Consider the following 21,913-nt stretch of genomic DNA (forward strand, 5'->3'; position numbering starts at 1 on the left):
AGCACACTTTGCAAATAACTCAGCCACCAAATTGCTTCCCATGAAACTTTAATGACTGGCTGTGACTGACTGAGCCCTGAATAACAGTGCAAGCAAAGGACCTGCTTTTTTGCAGAATAATGACTCCCGCTGAAACAGAGAGCACAACTGTATAAATAGCCTAATAATTAGAGCCAAAAAAAAAAAAAAAAACGATTTCAAGTACTGGAGCAGAGGGTCTTATTTACATTTCTGAATATGTCAACTAATTCACCGCTAAATTACATTTATAAAATGTGTGAACAGCAGGTAAGCATTTTTAAAACAAAGGGTCGCGCCAGAACATCTGTCTTTCATTCTCCTAATGACAATGAGAGGGAAAAGAGTTGCCTTCACTTTGTTTTGACTTTGGTTCAAAGAAAGAGAGACGTATCTTGTTTGAACCCTTGGACTTGATGCCTTCAGCTTGATCTCAATCTGACCACAGCTCTGTGATCATCTTCTTAAAGGTTTTATGTGTCCGCAAACATCAGCTTGTCTAAACTCAATGATCTGATGGAACGATGCCTGAGCTCTTTTGGTGATGGAGAGATGGATGGAGGATTTTTGGGAGCCTTTTGAATCGCTTTTGATGAAGCCACACTGCAGAGGCACCAAATCCAGAGGCAACTCAAAATGTATCAAGCTAATGAGAGAATATATATATGTGTGATATCATGAGAGGCTAGCTCTCATTGGGACAGGACAAGAAGTGCAATGGATGACAGGTTTGGATACAAACAAAAGGTTTTAATCAAGGGTTCCAGGGGGAATTCACAAGCAACAAAGGTTTGAATAGTGTCTCTTCCAATACCTATCAAAATAATAATATATATATATATATATATGTGTGTGTAACGGAGTTGTGCGCTTAGATTATTAAATTATGAAGGAAGTGACGCAACGGCGCACAGTGTGGCACTATGTCCCGCCCATAGTTTCCAGAACAATCTCGAGGAGATTCCGGGTGAGTCGCAATTTTCTGTTGGTCTTGATTAACGCGCATTTTCATGACAATATCTTATTTTGTTTCCCCTTTTGTACTGTCTAGTGTTATCTAATTAGTTCCCTTATTCATTTCGAGTCCAGATTACTTTTTGTGTCATTATTTACTTTGTGGCGGGCACTGGGACCGGGCATCTCACCCAGCAGGTGTACGGGAGGGGGCGGGTTTATGTCACATATATTTCACTGCAGTTTCGGTTTTACTTCACTTTCTCTTTGTTAGCAGTTGGAATAAAGACGTACTCCAATCGACCGTGTGTTCTCATTCCTCAACTGCTACACTGGTGACCCCGACGTTCGAAATGTTCATGACAGCAGACGAAGAGATATCTTCCACGGCCATGCCGCCACGACCGGCGCCTCAGCTCGCAGCTGCCGCCTACGCCGCGAAGCTGCCCGAGTTTTGGAGTAGCGACCCGGCTTCGTGGTTCCAACATGTGGAAGCGCTTTTCCACCTACGAGGCGTCACGACAGATTAGCCGAAATATTATCTGGTCGTGGCGTCTCTCAACGAACAGACGACTCGTCGTGTGCTGCCTCTCTTGCGTGCACCTCCACCGAGCGAAAACTACGCAGCGCTCAAACACCTGCTGCTCCGACGGTTCACGTTGTCGGCCTCTGAGAGAGCAGACAGGCTTCTTTCTCTTCCCGGACTCGGCGACGGAACAGCAGTGGACCTGATGGACAAAATGTTGTCGCTACTGGGTTCGGATGACGGCGGATTCCTGTTCCCCCACGTGTTCCTTCGCGAGCTACCGGCCTCTGTGCGCGCCGTGCTAGCCAACTCGACGTGCCTAGCCACCGGCGACTACCGAGGTTTGGCTGAAGAAGCGGACCGGGTGCTGCTGGCGACACGGAGCTTCGCCGCGCAAAGCGTGACGGCCGAACCCCTCGGCGGAGCGGCAGCGAACATCGACCCGACCCTAGTAGCCGGAGTGGTCACGCGGAAGCGACACGAGAAAGCCCTCTGTTTTTTCCACCAGCGGTTTGGCGCCAAGGCCCGACGCTGCACACCACCCTGCAACTACGAGGCTCCGGAAAACGCCAGCGCCGGCACCCAATAGCGGCCGTGGGTGCCGGTAACGAGAGCGAGCTGCTTTTTATCACAGACTCCTCGTCAGGTAGACGTTTTCTGGTGGACAGCGGGGCACAAGTAAGCCTGCTGACGCCCACGGCCTCGGACAAGACGGCAGGTGGATGTGGGCCTCCTCTGCGCGCAGCTAACGGCTCGCCCATCGCCAGCTTTGGCACCAGGTCGGTAACTGTGTGTTTCCACGAACGAAAATTCGAGTGGGACTTTATTGTGGCCTCGATTACAGTTCCGATAATCGGCGCGGATTTTTTATGCGCTCATGGACTGCTTGTGGACATTGCTAACCGTCGTTTGATCGACGCCATCTCTTTCGCCACTTTCCCATGTGAGGCTGGAGGGCTTGGAGTGTTGATGCACGCAAATTATTTAACGTCAGGTAACGTTTATGAACGCCTGCTGACCGATTATCCGTCGTTAACCACACCCGCCTTTTCCAATGCCGATACAAAACACGGGGTACAACATTTCATTCCCACTGTTGGCCCGCCAGTTTTTGCCCGCGCTCGTCGCCTCGACGCGGCAAAATTGGTAATGGCGAAAGGGGAGTTCGCGACGATGGAGCGCTTGGGCATCGTGAGGCGTTCCAACAGCCCGTGGGCCTCACCATTGCACATGGTGCCCAAAAGTGACTGTTCTTGGCGGCCGTGCGGTGATTTTCGTCGGCTTAATAATGTAACCACACACGACCGTTACCCAATTCCGCACATCCAGGACTTTTCCGCACGTTTGGCCGGAGCTGTGATCTTTTCCAAAGTTGATCTCGTTCGCGGTTATCACCAGGTTCCGGTACGGGCAGAAGATGTGCCAAAAACTGCAGTAATAACCCCTTTTGGCCTCTTTGAATTTCTCCGTATGCCTTTTGGCCTGAAGGGGGCGGCACAGACCTTTCAGGGACTGATGGACTCTTGCGAGGCCTAGATTTTGTGTTCGTCTACCTCGACGACATCCTTGTGGCCAGCCCTTCACCAGAGGAACCTGTCGCACTTAAGGATGGTTTTCAAGCGTCTTGATGCGCATGGCCTTATCGTTAACCCTGTGAAGTGCCAATTTGGTTTGCCCAAGATCGATTTCTTGGGGCACCGCATTTCTCCACAGGGTGCCATCCCCTTACCCGCCAAAGTGCAGGTTGTGGTGAATTTCCCCCGCCCAGCCACAGTTAAAGCTTTGCAGGAGTTTTTGGGCATGATAAATTTTTACAACCGGTTTCTTCCTCACGGAGCCGACCTCCTACAACCCCTCTACGGCGCCTTGAGAAAAAAGAAGGCTAATGACCCCGTCGAGTGGGCCCCGCAACGAGTGCAGTCCTTTGAACGAGCCAAGGAGGCTCTTGCGGGTGCACCTCTTCTGGTCCACCCGATCTCAACCGCACAGGTGGCCTTGACTACCGACGCGTCTGATGTTGCCGTAGGGGCGGTGGTTGAGCAGCTTGTGGAGAACGAATGGCAGCCCCTTGCATTTTTCAGTCGGAAGCTGCAAGATAACGAACGCAAGTATAGTGTTTTCGACAGAGAGTTGTTAGCACTTGTTGTTATCTTGCAACGCGCCATTTTCGTTTCCTCCTCGAGGGGCGCCAGTTCACCGCCTACGTAGATCATAAACCCCTTACATTCGCCATGTCCAAGGTGACCGAACCATGGTCTGCCCGACAGCAACGGCATCTAGCGGCTATTTCCGAATTCACAACAGACATTCGGCATGTGGCCGGCAAATGTAACCCTGTGGCCGATTGCCTGTCACGCACGATCGTTTGTCCAGTCCAGCTCGGGGTGGATTTCTCAGAAATGGCCACGGCCCAATCTGAGGATCCGGACATCCACGAACTCAAGGCAGCAAGCACGGCCCTGAAACTGGAGGAGGTGGCAGTGTGTGAAGGGGGTCCCGCTCTGCTCTGCGATGTGTCTATGGGTCGCACTCGCCCCGTGGTTCCGCAGGAGTGCCGTCGGCGAATTTTTGATTCAATTCATTCCCTTTCACACCCTGGCGTCCGGGCGTCAGTCAAACTACTTGGGGCCAAGTTTGTCTGGCCTGGGTTAAGAAAGGACGTCAGGAAGTGGGCAGCTGCATGCGTGGCATGTCAGCGCGCCAAAGTCCACAGGCACACCCGGGCGAACCTAGAAACTTTTCCGATTCCGGCCAGGAGATTTGACCACGTCCATGTGGACCTGGTCGGGCCCCTCCCTCCTTCGCAGGGTTGCACACATCTCCTCACTATGGTCGATCGGACCACTAGGTGGCCGGAAGCTGTCCCCCTGTCCTCCACAACCTCGACAGACATTGCCCGCGCATTTCTGTCATCCTGGGTCGCACGTTTCGGCACGCCGTCCGATATCACTTCGGACAGAGGCCCCCAGTTTGTGTCCGAGCTCTGGTCGGCAATGGCGCAGTCCTTGGGTGTGCAGGTACACCGCACCATGGCCTACCACCCACAGGCTAACGGGATGTGTGAACGTTTCCACCGGTCGCTTAAAGCCGCGCTACGGGCCGCACTATCGGACGGTAACTGGGTTGACCGGCTTCCGTGGGTCCTGCTCGGGTTACGTTCAGCTCCTAAAGAAGACCTTAACGCCGCTCCGGCAGAGTTAGTACTCGGTCAGCCACTCCGCATCCCTGGTGAATTCCTGCCTGAAGCTTCGGGTGCACCTTCTTTCCCCCTTTTGCCAGGGGAGTCCCTGGCTCCAGCACCATTTCACCACGGCGTCCCCAAAATATTCGTTCCGTCTGCTCTCAGGTCAGCCCGTTTCGTCTTCGTGCGTCATGATGCCCACCGCTCTCCCCTCCGGCCGCCGTATGATGGCCCGTTTAGAGTGCTCGAACACGGGGAAAAGAGTTTTGTGCTCGATATGGGTGGGAGAAGGGAGGGCGTTTCTATAGACAGACTCAAGCCGGCTCACATAATTGCAGGCGAGGACGTTTCGCCGGCCCAGGTCCCACGTCGCGGACGCCCTCCAAAACCTCCAGCCTCTCCGCGGCATGCCAGGGTTGAGTGTCGTTCCCCCACTCAGTTCTCACCCGGATCACCTGCCCGAGCAATTTCACCTTTACCACCGAACGACGGACTGCATAGTCGTTGTGGCAGGCTGGTCAAGCCCCCTGCAAGATTTTCGCCTTGACTGTCCTTCTGGGTGTTCTGGGGGGGGCTGTGTGGCGGGCACTGGGACCGGCCATCTCACCCAGCAGGTGTACGGGAGGGGGCGGGTTTATGTCACATATATTTCACTGCAGTTTCGGTTTTACTTCACTTTCTCTTTGTTAGCAGTTGGAATAAAGACGTACTCCAATCGACCGTGTGTTCTCATTCCTCAACTGCTACAACTTCACGTTTTGTCGAGTGGAACTTTGGAGCACATGTGCTTTTCTATCGCAGTTAATCACAAGACAAAACCCATGCGACTTCACCCATCCCTTCTGCCATACTGTGTTGCAGGTAATAATTGTTTCATTTCGTTTTTATTGAACAATATTTAGTTTCTTGTGTTGTGTTGTGTTTCATTTGCCCGTGAGTGTCCGTGGCGGGTTGAACTGCGCGCCAGCCATTACAAGCGCACCGCGTGTTCTGCCGAGTCTCCGCCCATGATGCGTCCAGGGACATCTTGTAAATAACAGTGAACTTGTGTTGTATTCTCTTTTTCTGTGAATAACCACTATACGATCACACGTTGTTAATTCTGTTTTGTTATCTACAATGTTTTGCATTTGAGAACAATCTCGAGGAGATTCAGGTTAATCACAAGACGAAAACCATGTGACTTCACTCATCCCTTCTGCCATACTGTGTTGCAGAAATAAAAGAAATAAAAAGACACATCCACGCGTCTCGTCTTCATTAATACGGCAGCATCGTGGAGATGAAGACAGTCACTGTTGTGACGCCCGTCACATATATATATATATATATACAGTAAAGTCTCGTTATATCGATATTCAAGGGAGTCCGAAAAAATATCGATATAACCGGGACTATCGATATATCCGACCCTGTTTGCATGTAATTTTCTCCGTGCGTGCATAGAAATAGTATCGATATAACCGGGACTATCGATATATATATATATATATATATATATATATATATATATATATATATATATATTAAAGGCGCTTATAAATGAAACATATTATTATTATATATCACTAATATAATTATGTTTAATAGCACCTCCACTACAGAAGGTGGCAGTGCCAGTTCCATTGTCAGAATATGCATCGGGAATATTCGTTATAAAGTGATTTTTTTTTTCTGCGCCCAGGATGCAAACATGCAACAGCAGGTATGAAGTGCAGTGAACAACCCCAAAACATACTAACATACTAACAGGAATTTAAAACAAGCAAAGAGAGACCAAAAGAAATGCAGTGATTTTTTTTGTAAGCTGTTGTTGTTTTCTTTAATGTTGAACAGTGTACAAAGCTATGCAGACGTGCACTTATAACTATTTGATATTGACAAGTAATAAATTTATAATTGTGGCGGGAGGTGAAATATTTCTTCCTGGGCGGTTGGAGGGATAACAGAAAATAATTGAGAAGCACAGGGCTAAAGCCAATTAAAACACACCAATGGATAATCTCTTGACTTTTATAGCACAAGTAATGAGGCCAAGTCAGTGATGTCAGTTGTCTAGGTAACAACGCTATTTTTGTGCTCAGTTTGAGTCTAGAGCAAAGCATCGTCTAACTGCGCACATGGGTAGCATTTTAATTTGTTTTGGTATTTTTGGAGACTTTGCACAAATCGAATGGGCGGAAGGGGGATATTTGAGCTAATGTGGGTTAGATCACAGCTGACAATCGAAGTGGCCTCCTTCATTTGCATTAAGTGAAGCACATGCAGTACTTGACATTGCAGATGCAAAAATAGACGTGCTGAGTCCAATGCATGACAGTGGCATGTATTAAATGTGTAAATACATATATATAAATGATGCAGTCTTTTGACATGCATTTGACATGGCCAATTCGCCTTGCACACATGAGCGTATTGACGTGTTTGTGAGCATCTCCCCACCGTATAGTTAGTTGGGTGCGTATAGTTAGTTGGGTGCGATTAAAAATGTTTTAACATGAGAATGATGATACAGTAATATATTCAATTAATTGACTTCTACAACAACAATTCAGAGGTCCCTCTGAATTGTTGACATATTTATGAATGACCAAATATACAGTTTGTCTGTGTGAGCTGAATCTGTGGAACTTCACATCGATCCAATAAACCATCTGCGCCAGCATTTAGACCGAGTTTCTGGACAGTCTAAAATATTTAATTCTTTCACCAAATCGACTGGTGTGGGGGCACGTACTATGAAAAATTATCGACTGCAATGCCCAGGGAAGCACAATGCAGTCAATCAAATTCAGAAACATGCTGTACTAGTGTTGATGACTAATTCAGATTCTGATTCTGATATATGATAACCTGGACTGCCATTTGACTCTGCTGGCTAAAGGGAAATGGCAACCATCTTGGGTTGCCTCTGATAATGCAAACTTATGTTTTCTGCTGAAAACACTGTTAGCGATGCAGTGTTTAGGATGCCTACATGGAGCAATGGAGCGCGTTGCAGAAAGTGAACATCACTGGCTGCATCTCCCATTAAGCATGTGCCATCTCAGCACTTGAACCCTAACCTGCGGAGGTTAGGAGGTCTCCCAGCAAATTGGCATTTTCATGTTTATGTTTGTTACAGTAATTATAAGTGCCTTGCATGCTGGGTCCGAGAGGACAGTAATTTCATCTGTGCTGTATGTCATGCATATTAGCATATTTGACAATAAAGCTGACTTTGACTTTTGACTTTTTAGTTTTGCATTTCAAAATGATTTTTATTTTTGATTGACTTTGCTTTCATTTTATTGATGATGCTGTAAAATTGGCGAAGAATTGAATTCCGATTCGGCAAGTCGGACTTCTCATTTAATCTTCTCATACAAATACACATACTGGCAGTCTACATTGTTATCTACTAATTGTGTTTGTACTTAATAAAGTCTTTACAAAGTGTTTATCTCTTGAATAAACACTGGTGTGCTGTCATGGTATCTTTACTTTGTGTAGAAAACCAAACTTGCAATCATACTGGTAGTGTCTAAGCTTACAATGAAACGATTGCATTACATATTAAAACAAAAATGCATAACATTAAAACATTTCTGGGAGTATTTCATCTGCTCATTGATCTCTCAGTCAAATTTTCTGAAATAGGTTGATTTCAGTTCTCATATTCTGTCTTGTCAGTTTGATCTTCTGAAGCGTGTGAGCGATACTCTGGAGCCCCTGCCGCCAAAGTTCATTAAAAAAAACACCCATCACGATCCAAAATTTACCGACGTAACCAATTACTTTATGATCTGAACTGCTCCTCTACGGTATTTGACTTGCTTTATTACATCTTATTTTACTTTTACCTTTATACCTGTTCTTAATATACTATAACTAATTCACATCTATAAGTTTCTGAAATGCATTTTATATGCACCACTGTATGTATTTTAGTCCCGTCTATCTCCTGTGCCGGTGAACAAAAGACAAAACTTCACCTTGGGAAAAAATTATTATTCAATTCTACTTTATTCCATTCAAGTGCAGTGTTGCCACAAAACGTTATGCAACACAATCATCATGGTTTAGTGAGGAAAGGAGGGCCCAAGAGCAGACTCTGACAAAAGATTTAAGTGTTTATTGAGTCACAGGCACGGATTCCGCTTGGGGAAGAGGCGAGAATGCTGGGGAAGCACACACAGACAATCACATGTAGGGACAATTTCAAAGTGCTCCATTTACCTGCCATGCATGTTTTGGGAATATGAAAAGAAATCGGAGTACAGTGAGACCTCAACTGACGAACTTAATTGGTTCCCAGACAGAGTGTGTAAGGCGAAAAGTGTGTATCTCAAAAAAAAATTCCCATAGGAAACCATTAAAATGGGAATAATCCGTTCCCGGGTTTCCATAAAATATACTTTTCAACTAAATAAGCCTTAAAACTACACACAACATACCTTATTCTATGTATAATAAATGTGCTATTGTATTGTAATGAAAGAAATCCACTGCATTGTATCATAGTCACTTTATTTACATTTGTGATGGTCATTTATGGCTTGATGGAATGGCATTGGAGGTCGAAGGTCAAAGGGAATTGCTGTTTGGAAAGAGAGGCGCATTACATGAGGACTGTAATTAAAGAAATAAACTGCGGTAAAATAAAGTTTTATTTACCTTTTTGATGGTCATTGATGGCTTATGGAAGGAGAGTCACCTTCCATAAGGACTGTTGGTAACTTAACCTCTGGTGCTGTTCGGTCGTGTGCTTCCGCCGAAGATCACTCCGCCAGCCGTGGTGGGTGAGTATTATGAAAATAGTGTTTATTATAAGGTTTAATTTTCATAAATTTGATGTTTGTAAGACGAAAAGTTTGTAAGTTAAGGTGTTTGTAAATTGAGGTCTCACTGCACATGCAAATTCCACAGAATAAATCTGAGAATAAGAAAACTTATTTTCGTCTCTGATGATTTAGACTACACTTTTGTCATAGTTATATTTGGGTCAAAATCGTGGGGTTTCTTTTATCCTTGGCCAATAACATGAAATAATGATGAATTATTTGTGTTCATCCAAGTCTTTTTTGGGGAAACTTTTTTTAGGTGTAGTAAGGAGAAATGTGAAAACACTGAAGCTGCTAAACTGTACTTTTGTTTTTGTGTAACACTTGGTATCACGGACAGTGTGACATCCAAATACAGCAATCAAATCTGTTGCACACTCAGAATGAACTTTTCGAGTGGTTCTTCCATCTAACCACTCTGTGACATTGGGACGATCTACATTAACATCATGTAGCAAAGGTAAATTCACCTCCTGATCTCATTTAATGGGGTTGAAACAGGTTAATTGTGCTACATGTCAAAGAAGTGCGATGTGTCATCCATGTCTTTGCTCTCTTAGCCTTCTGTTATTGGCAGTTATAGATAGCGATTATCACCTCTCTGAAGTTGATTGCATTGTAAATTCCCCACAGCAGCCTCTAATGTGCACGCAGTCAGTTAATTTTGGATGTTCTCGCATAAAAGATGAGATGTGATTGATAGGAAGAAAGAAAAGCGCATGAAAGATTTTTTTGAAGGGATACAGTGTCCTTCTGCCTGGATATTCACAAAGGAACACCTTCTTTTCTGCATCTAAGGGCCACTAGATTAGTCTTGGATTGACTCCCATTACGGTTTTGAAGGACTGATCAAAAATGGACTTGGACATGATGGACACAAATATAGGGATGCCTAAAGCACCTGCAAAAACGCTAATATCTTTCTGCGTCCATCCTGTTTGACATACCATATAGTCTAGATTGCACACACACTTTGTTGTAGTTTTCACTAGGTCGAGGTCAGGGTTCTCAAGTGTCTTCACACCAAATTCATCCAACTGTAACTAAAAGTGCTTGTCCTCATCTGGATCACAGAGCCTATTCCAGTTTCGTTTCGAAAAAAATTTGGACGCATCCTGAACTGGTTACCGGTGAAATACAGAGATACAAACATCAGAAAGCGTAGTAAAGTGTTAAAGGGAAACTAGGAATTTTCATTCATTTTAATCGAAGACATGATGTTTTCTAACTGATTTGGGTGTCGCAGTCGGTCACAGTTAGCTATCATCCCGTCTGAAATATGTGCAGCCCAGTCAAAGCAGCTCTATCTTGGAATTTCAAATATGTAATTATTTTATTTATTCGTCTAATAACGTTTAAAGGCAATACAAAGTTTGCGAGTTTCATTTCCAATTTAATCCCCATTTCCATGTGTTTGCTGCAGCCACCCATGGCCTCAAAGACGATGAATACATCATTAATATAAACTCTACCTATATTTATTTTTATGAAGCTGTGCACATACCCCGTGTTTATTTGGAAAGTCATTTGCAAGGAGATTCTTTAATTTATGGTCGGCCTTGCGAGTTATGTTAGATTTTGCTTTTGCCCTGTGGTCACTTAACAGTATTTTAAGATTAATTCTTTAATAGATTGATCTCTGGTATGGTTCAATTCAAAGTCCGTTTCGATGTAACATCCTCATGCAGTGTATCGTTATTGTACTGATAGGGAAAACAACAGCAACTTCATAAAATAATCGTGATGAAAATTGATTCTTTTCACAGACGTTTCCCTTTACAGTATTGATTTGAATATCCGATTCAGAACCAACATAACTTTTTTTGCACACATGGTGTCGCTGTTGCCACACAGGCCAAAGACAGGTCAGGCAATGTTGCCAGTGGTTCTGTATATACATACCAACTGTAGCTTCAAGCAAAATGAACCAAGTATGGTAAAATAAACATGAGATTAGCACAAATTTAGTCTCACTGGCCTGTTAAAATGGATTCCATGCCCTGGGTTCCCAGCTCTCCAGGCCTAAAAAATATTAAATATAAAAAAATATATTTATGCCTTCTCCTGCCTGAAAGTGAAGGCTGGGTGGTGTGTTGTGGTCAGCATCACATTTAACTAACATACAGTCATCAACGAAAACACTAGTATTTACGACTGTGAATCAACAGTAAAATAGCTTTGTCCGAGGGAATAACGGTTTTGGTCCTCTGCACGAAAAGAGTAAAATACTGTACTGTAGTTGTCTAAAACATGTAGGTTGACACCCGGTACAAAAAGCCATGCTAAATACCTATTTCACAATGATGTATTTATATTAATGGGAAAAACATGTTTTTCCATACACATATATACTGGAATTAATTCAACATTGCATTTGGAATACCATGAGACGGCGAGTTTCGATTACGCATGACGTCACTGCTTTCTACACCCTTTAGTGACTAAAGGGAACTCCGTAGTTTACTCAGGACCTCTTTTACGACGATAAGAATCTCCTGTCATTATAACACATTTAATAATAATAATAATAATAATAATAATAATAATAATAATAATAATAATAATAATAATAATAATAATAATAATAATAATAATAATAATAATAATACATTTCATTTATAATCGCCTTTCAAAACCTGCCATAAAAACAGAAAGAACACAGCGACCGGTGCTATTCAAGAATTAATAATATTGGCGAGTGATGAGTTTTTAACGTGTGGTGAGAGAGCGTGAAATAGAAAAGAGAGTGAGAGAGAGAGAGTGAGAGAAAGAGAGAAAAAAGAGATAGAAAAAGCGAAGAGAAAAATAGAAAAAAAAAATATAGAGAGAGAAAAATAGAGAGGTGTTATAGAGCGAGACAGAGAGCAGAAGAGAGAGGGAGAGATAGATAGAGAGCAAAAGACTGTGAGAGAGGGGGAAGAGGATGAAAGCAAAATAGTGAAAGAAAACAAAAGAGAGAGAGAAACTGAGAGAGGCAGAGCGCAAGAGAGAGAGAGCAAAAGAGCGAGAGACTGAGAGAGGCAGAGAGACTGAGAGAGGGGGAGAGAGCAAAAGAGAGTGAGAGAGCGACAGAGAGGAAAAGAGAGGAGAGGGAGATCGAACGAGAGCAAAAGAGAGTGAGAGAGGGGGAAGAGGATGAGAGCAAAAAATATATATAGAGAGAAGACAAAAGAGAGAGAGAAGACAGAGGAGCGAAAAACTGAGAGTGGGAGAGAACAAGAGAGCGAGAGAGAGAGCAAAAGAGAGACTGAGAGATTGAGAGAGCAAAAAAGAGAGGGAGAGACAGAGAGAGAGAGAGAGAGAGAGAAGAGAGAGAGAGAGAGAGAGAGAGAGAGAGAGAGAGAGACAGACAGAGAGAGAGAGACAGAGAGAGAGACAGAGAGAAAGAGAGAGAGAGAGAGAGGGAGAGAGAGAGAGAGAGAGAGAGAGAGAGAGAGATAGAGAGAGAGAGAGAGAGAGAGAGAGAGAGATGGCTCGGCGGTGTCCTTCTATCGGCGCGCCAAATAATGATTGCCTTGCACATTGAACAGTGAACGGGCGGCGACCAACCTGCCACCGGGGGCGAAAGCTTCCTTTTAGGTTTTGCTCTATTTACGACGCTGCGAGGAGGATTAAAACTTCCCGCTGCGTTTCTCTTCCCGAGAGCGAAGACACAGGTGGTGCTCAGTGTGTCCGGTATCCTACACGAGCTGCGTTTTCTCCACATCTGTGGACAGATTAATATGGTCTTCATCGATTTGTTTCACAGCGTCACTCCTTCCCTCAGAAAGCATGGGTAAGTACATTTTACATGTCATTTATATGCTTGTGGTGCTTTGAGTTCTTTTTTTAATATGCGTGCTGCTCAGTGACATTTTCCTCTACATAGTCTGCCATTCATGACTGCTATCGGTGTTCGTCATCCGTGAACTACCTCAAAATAGTTAATCTCAGGCTGTTGTAAATTTTTCATGAAGCAGGTCTCCACATCTCACGTTTTCTCACGTCGACATCCAGCGTTTAAAGGATAAAGAAGTTCTCGTCTTTACTTATTCAAATGTCTTTGAGCGCAAATTCTCTAAAAGCAAGGCGCTGTTTTGATTGCCTGTGCCCCACTTTACTCCCCACCAACAGGTTCTGTGATGTTGGGCTGGAGGTTTTCATGTGCTCTGGTGCAGGCAGCTGCGTGGCTGCTGCTCAGCAAGGGGGAGAGGATGTGCCCTACCAGTTGTCGCTGCGAAGGCAAACTCGTCTACTGTGAATCAGGCATTTTCCAAGACATTCCACAGAATCTCACCACAGGATGCCAAGGTCTATCGATGCGCTATAACAACCTGCAGGTGCTGATGCCCTACCAGTTTGCACATCTCAATCAGCTCGTCTGGCTCTACTTGGACCACAATTCCATCTACGCTGTAGATGTTTTAGCCTTCCACGGCGTGAGGAGGCTCAAAGAACTCATCATCAGCTCCAATAAAATATCCCACTTGCACAACAACACGTTCAGCGCCATTCCAAACCTGCGCAACTTGGATCTATCCTACAACAAGATCCAGTCCCTGCAGCCAGGACATTTGTTCGGCCTACGCAAGCTCCAGAATCTACACCTTCGATCCAATGGACTAAAACAGATCATAGTCCGTACCTTTCTGGAATGCCGCGGCCTGGAGTTTCTGGATTTGGGATACAACCAGTTGCGGAGCCTCAGCCGCACAACCTTTTTGGGACTGTTTCGCCTCAAAGAGCTTCATTTAGAGCACAATCAATTTTCTCGGATTAATTTCTACATTTTCCCACGCCTCACCAACCTGCAGGCTCTTTATTTACAATGGAACCGCATACGAGCTGTCAGTCAAGGCGTACCTTGGACCTGGTTGAAATTGCAGAAACTGGATCTTTCCGGGAATGAAATCCAGACGTTAGACCCTTTGGTTTTCCAGTCGCTGCCAAATTTACAAATGCTCAATCTGGAATCCAACAAGCTCAGGAGTGTGCCCGCGGAAGCCGTGGCGGCTTGGACTTCAGTGACCACCATCGGCCTTGCCGGGAATGCCTGGGACTGCAGGCCGAGCCTCTGCCCGCTCATGGCGTGGCTCAGGACCCTAAGGGATGCCAAAGACATCAGCATGATATGCAGCAGTCCCAAGTCTACGCAGGGAGAGAGAGTTATGGACATTGTGGCGAACTATTCCACCTGTGCGAGCGTGATGTCCATCATGAATACGACCACCGCCTCGGTAGTATTGGCTTCAGCCCCTTTTGCGAACGCCACGTCTCACCGTCTTTTCCGCGGTGTCACGCAGCTGGCTCACAGTGAGGATCCTGCGAAGACCTCACCGCCTTCAGCCATCTGGCCCGATACGACAGATACGCAGAGTGTGAAGCCCACAACAGCGAGCTCTTCGCTGCCTCCGTCCCCCACCCCCTCAACTTCCTCCTTCCCAGAGATACCATTTGAACATATGGCTTTCCATAAAATCATTGCGGGCACCGTAGCCCTCTTTTTGTCCGTGTCATTGATCCTCCTGGTAATTTATGTCTCATGGAGACATTACCCCAGCACCATGAGGCAACTGCAACAGCACTCCGTCAAACATAAGCGCAGGAAAAAAGGCAAGCAGGAGCAAGACCTTAACTCTCAGTTGCAAGAGTACTATCTGAGTTACCATTCGAACTCGGAGACCATGGATTCGCTGGTAAATGAGGCAAGGCCGTGCACGTGCACCATTTCAGGATCGATAGAATGTGAAGTATAGAGTTTCACTATTCCTCCTGAGACGAGAAGTGACATTTCAGTGCAAGTCTGTCATTGGATGAATGATTTTATAATAAATGGCTTCATGAAATGTTCTTCTCTACCGCATTGAAGGAAATGTTCAGAAAGTGAGAGGCAGAGCGCAAGAGAGAGAGAGCAAAAGAGCGAGAGACTGAGAGAGGCAGAGAGACTGAGAGAGGGGGAGAGAGCAAAAGGGACGGAGACGAGTGAAGAGATATTTCCGGAACTCATTTCTGAGACTGCCGCGGGAGCCGTGGCATGACGGTGTCATTCTGGTTACCTATGCGTGACCCAATCGACAAACTGACCACAAGTCGACTCACTGGGTCATTCTTTTGTCACTCTGTACGTTATACCATCTGTAAAGCAACTGAGACTTTTTAAAAAACTGTTTTTATTGTGCTAATTATATAAGATGTATAACATAGGTGTCAAAGCCAAGGCCCGGGGGCCAAACTGTCCCGCCACATCGTTTTCTTTGGCCCGTGAAAGCAAATCAAGCATGTCAAGTGTCATGATGCTTGCTGGATTCCAAACCAACATTTCAAATTTTCATATCCAAACCACAATAACAGTCAATATTCTTGACTTCAAATTTTAAAACTAGTTATTCATTAATTTGTTGTGTGCTCTGTATGTAATATGTTGAAGGGAAAAACATTCTAATGGCTTCCCCGAATTCATAACTGCCCCCCCGAGAGGAAACTGTAAATACAATCTGGCCCGCGGCAAAAAAATGAGTTTGACACGCTTGATGAATGATATGAAGTTGTAGGGGAGAAACTTTATGTATTCAAACATGTACATTGTGAACCAAGAGGATCAGTTTTTTTTCCCTGCTCAACGAGTCCTAGGTCGGTAAATATTGTCATTTCTAATACTGAGCTATGTGACTCTTTGTCCTGGCTCTGCATAATTTAAAGGACAACCGACACCATTTTTTGTTTCCTAACTGACATCAGAAAAACGTTTTATAGCATCTAAAATACCCAAAACATGCAGGCTGATATTTTTAGTCAAATGCAAAACACCAATAAAAATGAGTTAAAGTGTCCCAAAACTACTTCAAAATGACCTCGAGATGGCGAGTTTCAGAAGGCCCTCACGCCCTTGTTCGTGACGTCATGCCAGGATGTCTTGCCTTGCTCTAGAATCAAAACAATGGCTTCAGATTCGGAGAAGATGCTTTCTTGTTCCTCATCCAGTTATGAATATGATTCAAATAGTTCTGAAGAGGAAAGCATAAATGTTTGCAATCGATTAAAGAAGTTCTTCCGCATCAATTCGAGCCGTCAGGACTCCAATGTAGCGTCCCAGAAAATGCACAATTTAATAATTTAATAATAATAATAATTTGTGTCTACTAGTATCAAATAGTAGTCTTGGTGCAACACACACCGATTCACCATCACGTTATTTATGTTTTCCTTCTAATTTTGCCATCAACACAGATCAACACGAAGTTTTCAGACCAAACAAAGTACCCAAAATGCATTGTGTGTTGCTTTCTCGGTCAGGGGCGTTCTAGACGTGCTGTCACGTAAGGCGTCATCATCAACTCGAAAACAAGACTTCCTGAATATTCAGCGCGAGTCTTAAAATGTAAAATATAGCTATATGCAGTGGAATCTTTGTAATATGCTTCGTAGAAGTCATTTGAAGTGATTTTACAAATTATGGACACAACTTGTCCAGAGGCGTCGGTTGTCCTTTAATAGTAGCAGCGACCCAGTGGTTTGGCAGTCCAACCCACACTTGTCTCAACCTCTGTTTGGATGATGCTCATTCAGTCCAACGTATTTATAAGGTGCATTCAATCTCATCCTTTTGTTAATGAAAAAACTGTATTGGACTTTATTACAGTGTGCAATCACACATAAAGCTGTTTTATATCTGTTATGACTAATATTTTATTGATCATACTTTGTTTGTGAAACGTGCTAGCAATTACGGCTCTAATTAAAGGGAAATGCTTCTGGTGAAAATGGTAGCTGGTGAAGGAAAGGAAGGGTTTTATTTCTGCAGAATTACACATTTCACGGAATGTGAAAGCGCATATAAAATTGATGGCGTATTTTCCCATTTTCCAACCTCTTTTGCGACTCCTCTCTTGACTTTAATAACACTGACAACAGTATTAACGGAATGTGGGTCATTGGTGTTGAATCCAGCTGCCTGATTTAGACAGCCGTTTATTCCTTCTTTCACAAAAATAACAATTCAATCATAACTGCAGGGCGAATAGGAAAAAGAGACTCGAGGCAACCCCCAGGGGGGATTGTGGTTGCTGGAGGTTAAGTTATTCTATTAGGAAGACATTATCTGCCTTCATCTGTCATTGTCTTCTGCTTTGTTTCCACCTTGAACACTGAACATAACCTGCACATGGGACAAGTGGGCATGTGTTGAGTCAGGCAGGATTAACGGATGTTCTAGCATGTTAGATATATTAAAAAAGAAGTGATTTTCGTTCCCCTGTGAGCCACAACCTGTAAAATCTTTCAGTTAACCGCAGATGTTTTCATCCCAGCTGTCATTCCTTGTTTCTATTGTTCATTTTATTGGTGAAGATGGTACAGCAGCATTTCTGACAAGTTCAATTATTTGTTTTGATTGATCGTGCTTTGTAAACAACTGATGCTTGCATTTATGATGATGAATTTCTCCCAAAGACCAGACGGGTGTGTTTTCCAAATGCAAACACAAAAGGAAAATAACAAGAACAGTATAAATGATTTGTTGATCCAAGTTTGACAGATATTGTAATGACTCTCTGATACGTCATGCAATGACTGATGAAAAGCAATTTCCCCATGTTTTTGTGTTGTGTGGAGCGAAGGGAAGAATGCTGATTAGAAAGTTGTGGTCTGCATCTTGCAAACCATTATCGGAGTTATTTGTTTCAGTGAAATATTGCAACTGTGGAAAGTATTGACTGAGCAACAACAAGGTACAAATACAGCAGCGCAAATGTGCAACATCGGGGAGAGAGGGGGTTGGGGGGGGCTACGGGAAGTCTAGATGTTGTCAGCTACCTGAAAATGGAGAATGTCCTCGTGTTGACGGCGGCACCTTACAGTTGACAGCAAAAACAAGCAGCAGATGAGGAGAAACAGAATTGAAAAAGTCCCGTTGGCAAACGTCCAGAAATATGATTGGTTTTCTATGTGTTCCTCTAACGTCAAAGTGTGAGGGGCCAGCACTCACTTGGCAGGCGTGAAATTTTGATTTACATCTGTCACTGCGCATTCTTTTTCCAGAAGAATATCCGTGCAACACTATCCTCGTGTATGCCAAAGGTTGGAGCCTAATTTACAAGGTAAAATGAAGACAATATTGGAATGATGACATCCAATTAAAGATGCAGCTGAAATGTTCATTGTCATTGCTTAATTTTTCCGTTATGTGAGGTAAAAAAAACCAATAGCATTTATCACTTTGAAACAACTTGTACAAGTTACAATACATGTATTTTTATGGAACTGCAATACAATACAATACAATACAATACATATTGATTTATAAAGCGCTTAACAACAGCTGAAGCTGTAACAACGCTTAACATGGACAGCTATCATATACAGGAAATAAAGCACAGACAAAGATAGTAGAAAGCACCAGGGAGTAAAACCAAGATCACGTTGGAATCATGCTGCAATGTGGTACACATAAACAATGTCCCTATTCAAAGGAAATTACAAGTTCAAATCTGTGTAATCTAATTGTTAAATAGCAACATTAGGTATGTCCCAAATATCAGTCAATACGTGGTAGGAGGAAAACACTCGGCAGCTTCCATTAATATGTGAACAAAAAAGAAAGATTTACATCAGGATCCAATGATACTTGTGCTTAATTATTTTTTTTCCAAAGGTCCAAGCCATCCAAATATGTCTTGGAAAAAAATCCCTCCTTCAAAAATAATAAAAATTGGAAACAAAATATTTGTGGTCAATCAGTAGCTATCAAAGAATCTTTATCGCGCAGGGAATTCCCCCAAAAAACGGTTTCTTCTAAAAACAGAATGTTATACCTACACTGATAAAAAAAAACATTGAGCTTTAACAGAAATCTGAACTTCCACCCATTCATCCAACCATAATTCATCTATCCATCGGTCAGTCCGTCAGAGAGGCGGGACAAGCATCTTCAATGTAAAGGTGGTCAGTTGCTGTATTACAACTGTTAAACCTGAGAAACTCTTGCTTTGATGCCGAAACTTGGAATCTTTCATTGTGTGGAAACAAGAAACGATTTCCTTTGCAGGCGGGTAACATGCTGTGATCACATTACCACCGGCCATGACTCATACACACTTTGTTGTTGAATTTCACATTTAATTAACCATCTATCCATCCATTTTCCGATCAGCATTATCAGTGTCTGAAACTCATGACAAAAAGACACCAGGGCCGAAAACTCTGAAAAGTTGCCTGCCGGCCATAAAGTTGCCTGCCCGATTTTTCACAATTTGAAACACAATAAGACGACTAATCACAAAAAAAAAAAAAAAAAAAACATTTTTGCAAAGTATTAAGGATTGTTTTTTATGAAGGATGTACCGACCACAAATGCTCCCTTACTTAATTTATGGTTAATATCCCTTTCTGATGATTTTGCTCCACAATGCACAATGCACAATGCAACGTTTGCGTTGCGTCGTCTGCTACAACTCTTCTTTCCACAATGGTTTTAATAATAATAATACATTTAATTTATAAGCGCCTTTCAAAACTCTCCAGTACACTTTATAGTCACGGGATAATGCACGTTTATGTTTTGTAGCGTCATAAATTTTGTTAGCTTCTTTTGAATCTTTCTTCTGGGGTTGAGGTTCTGTGCATCTACTTTGGAAAATGATCCGCAAATGCATGACCTTGTAACGCTCGGGAAAGTCCGGAAGCACGAAGCAGTACCTAGTATGCAAATTGCCAAATGAACCGAAATTCCGAAATTTACAAACCAAATGAAGATTTCAAAATCGGAATAATTTTGTTTGCTATATTGAAAAAAGCAAACGTTTGATTTCCAAAAAAAAAAATATTTCGTTTTTTTTTTTCAAAAAAGTTGTCGGCCACCCGGGCGGAGACGTTTTGTAAGTTGTACGCCCGACATAAAAGTTGCACGCCCCGGGCGTCCGGGCTGGTGTTATTTCAGACACTGGCATTCTCCACACAAGGGTCGCGGGCGTGCTGGAGCCTCTCCCAGGTGTCTTCGGGCAATCGATGGGATACAACCTGAAGTGGTTGCCGCCAATCGCAGAGCACACTTCGATGAATAATCATTTGCCTTCACAATCACACCTTGGGACAATTTGAAGTGCCCGCTCAAGCCGCAATGCATGTTTTGAGAATTATTGAAGGAAACTGGAGTACCCGGGGAAAAACGCCGGCGCAGAGACTGCATGCAAACTGTGTACAGGGATTTGGAGTAGGAATCAAACCCTGCACCTCAGCACTGTGAGGCGGAAACGCTAACCAGTCCACATTTAATTAATGGAAACAAAATACTAGACCTCCACGTCTCCGCCCCTTGAAGACCTCTCTGCATACACTTTGCATTTATAATAGATCGAGCATTTTTTTAAAATTAATTTACTGCCATTCACAAATTTATTCGGGAATTGAAAACATGACGTGGAGCGCCATTCCCACATTTGTTCGGGTTTGTTTTTTCCTGCTTGGGTGCTGACAAAGTGCAGGCCATGGCCTCTGGCAATGTTGTTTTTCTTTTCCACAAGGGGCAGCATTTCCTTTTTTTTCTCGATTCTCGATCTCGAGCGCTTCATTCCAGCTTCAGCTGTTAAAGTGCGACATAAACTATGTATGTATTGAATTGTATTTTGGACAGCCACCCTCATTTCAAGCACATATAACTCCAGACCCATATAATTTAGGAATTAACTCTTTTTCTCGGATGAAAGAAGAGAGTCTTTCTAACGCTTATTGAATGTTTAGGTCTGCCGAAAACACAATATTCTGCGGGTCCTGGAATTCGAGTGACAATGACAAAAAAAACCTAGCACTGGAGTGGACACCTTTTTGTACATGTTTGGCAGTGAATGAGTTAAATGTTCATGATGTGTCACGTCGGGGTCACATTGGAAGAAATATCATGGATTGATTCTGACCAAATTTAAAGTTTTTAAAGTTTGCAGGAGAAAACTGAACAACTTTCATCAACAGTTTCTCGTTTTCTTGTATTTAGTCATGGATAAAGACATAATGTATGCACAACACATCGGCTAGTAAATAAATATTGTGTACTTAACTAACGGCACTTGAGAACTGATTCGGAATATAACTATACTGTGCTCAGTTCTAGTGACCCCCACTGGGGTCACGTGCTTGCGAGAGCCTATCCCAGCTGACGACGGCTAGGCGGGTTAAACGTTGGACTGGCAGCCAAACAATCGCAGAGGTATTAATTTTCCAATGTGAAATGTGATTGTTGTGCAATGTCCTGTGGTTTTGGGTTGCATGCAGGGGGTGTAGAAGTGTACTGATTATGTGCATGATAATTAGAGCTCTGCCCAATGATTTGTTTACCTTAATCTGCTCAATCAGAGTAAAAAAAATTCGGCTCTCAGTATGATTCCGTAGTTTTACACCCCAAACCAAATGAATCACATTTTCAGTTGAAAACGGCCAACTTTG

At 43.5% G+C, this 21,913-nt stretch overlaps 1 protein-coding gene across 1 annotated transcript; it reads left to right on the top strand.

Moving 5' to 3' along the window:
- Positions 1 to 12,954: 12,954 nt before the first annotated feature.
- Positions 12,955 to 15,363, top strand: lrrtm4l2 (leucine rich repeat transmembrane neuronal 4 like 2). The gene is made up of 2 exons (XM_088994531.1): positions 12,955 to 13,277; positions 13,616 to 15,363. The coding sequence occupies exons 1-2, from the start codon at positions 13,274 to 13,276 to the stop codon at positions 15,235 to 15,237; spliced, it is 1,626 nt and encodes a 541-aa protein (XP_088850657.1). The 5' UTR covers positions 12,955 to 13,273; the 3' UTR covers positions 15,238 to 15,363.
- Positions 15,364 to 21,913: the final 6,550 nt, after the last annotated feature.

Source organism: Hippocampus bargibanti, linkage group LG04 (assembly GCF_051943395.1).
Source record: "Hippocampus bargibanti isolate YZ-2025 linkage group LG04, ASM5194339v1, whole genome shotgun sequence".
Lineage (NCBI taxonomy): Eukaryota > Metazoa > Chordata > Actinopteri > Syngnathiformes > Syngnathidae > Hippocampus > Hippocampus bargibanti.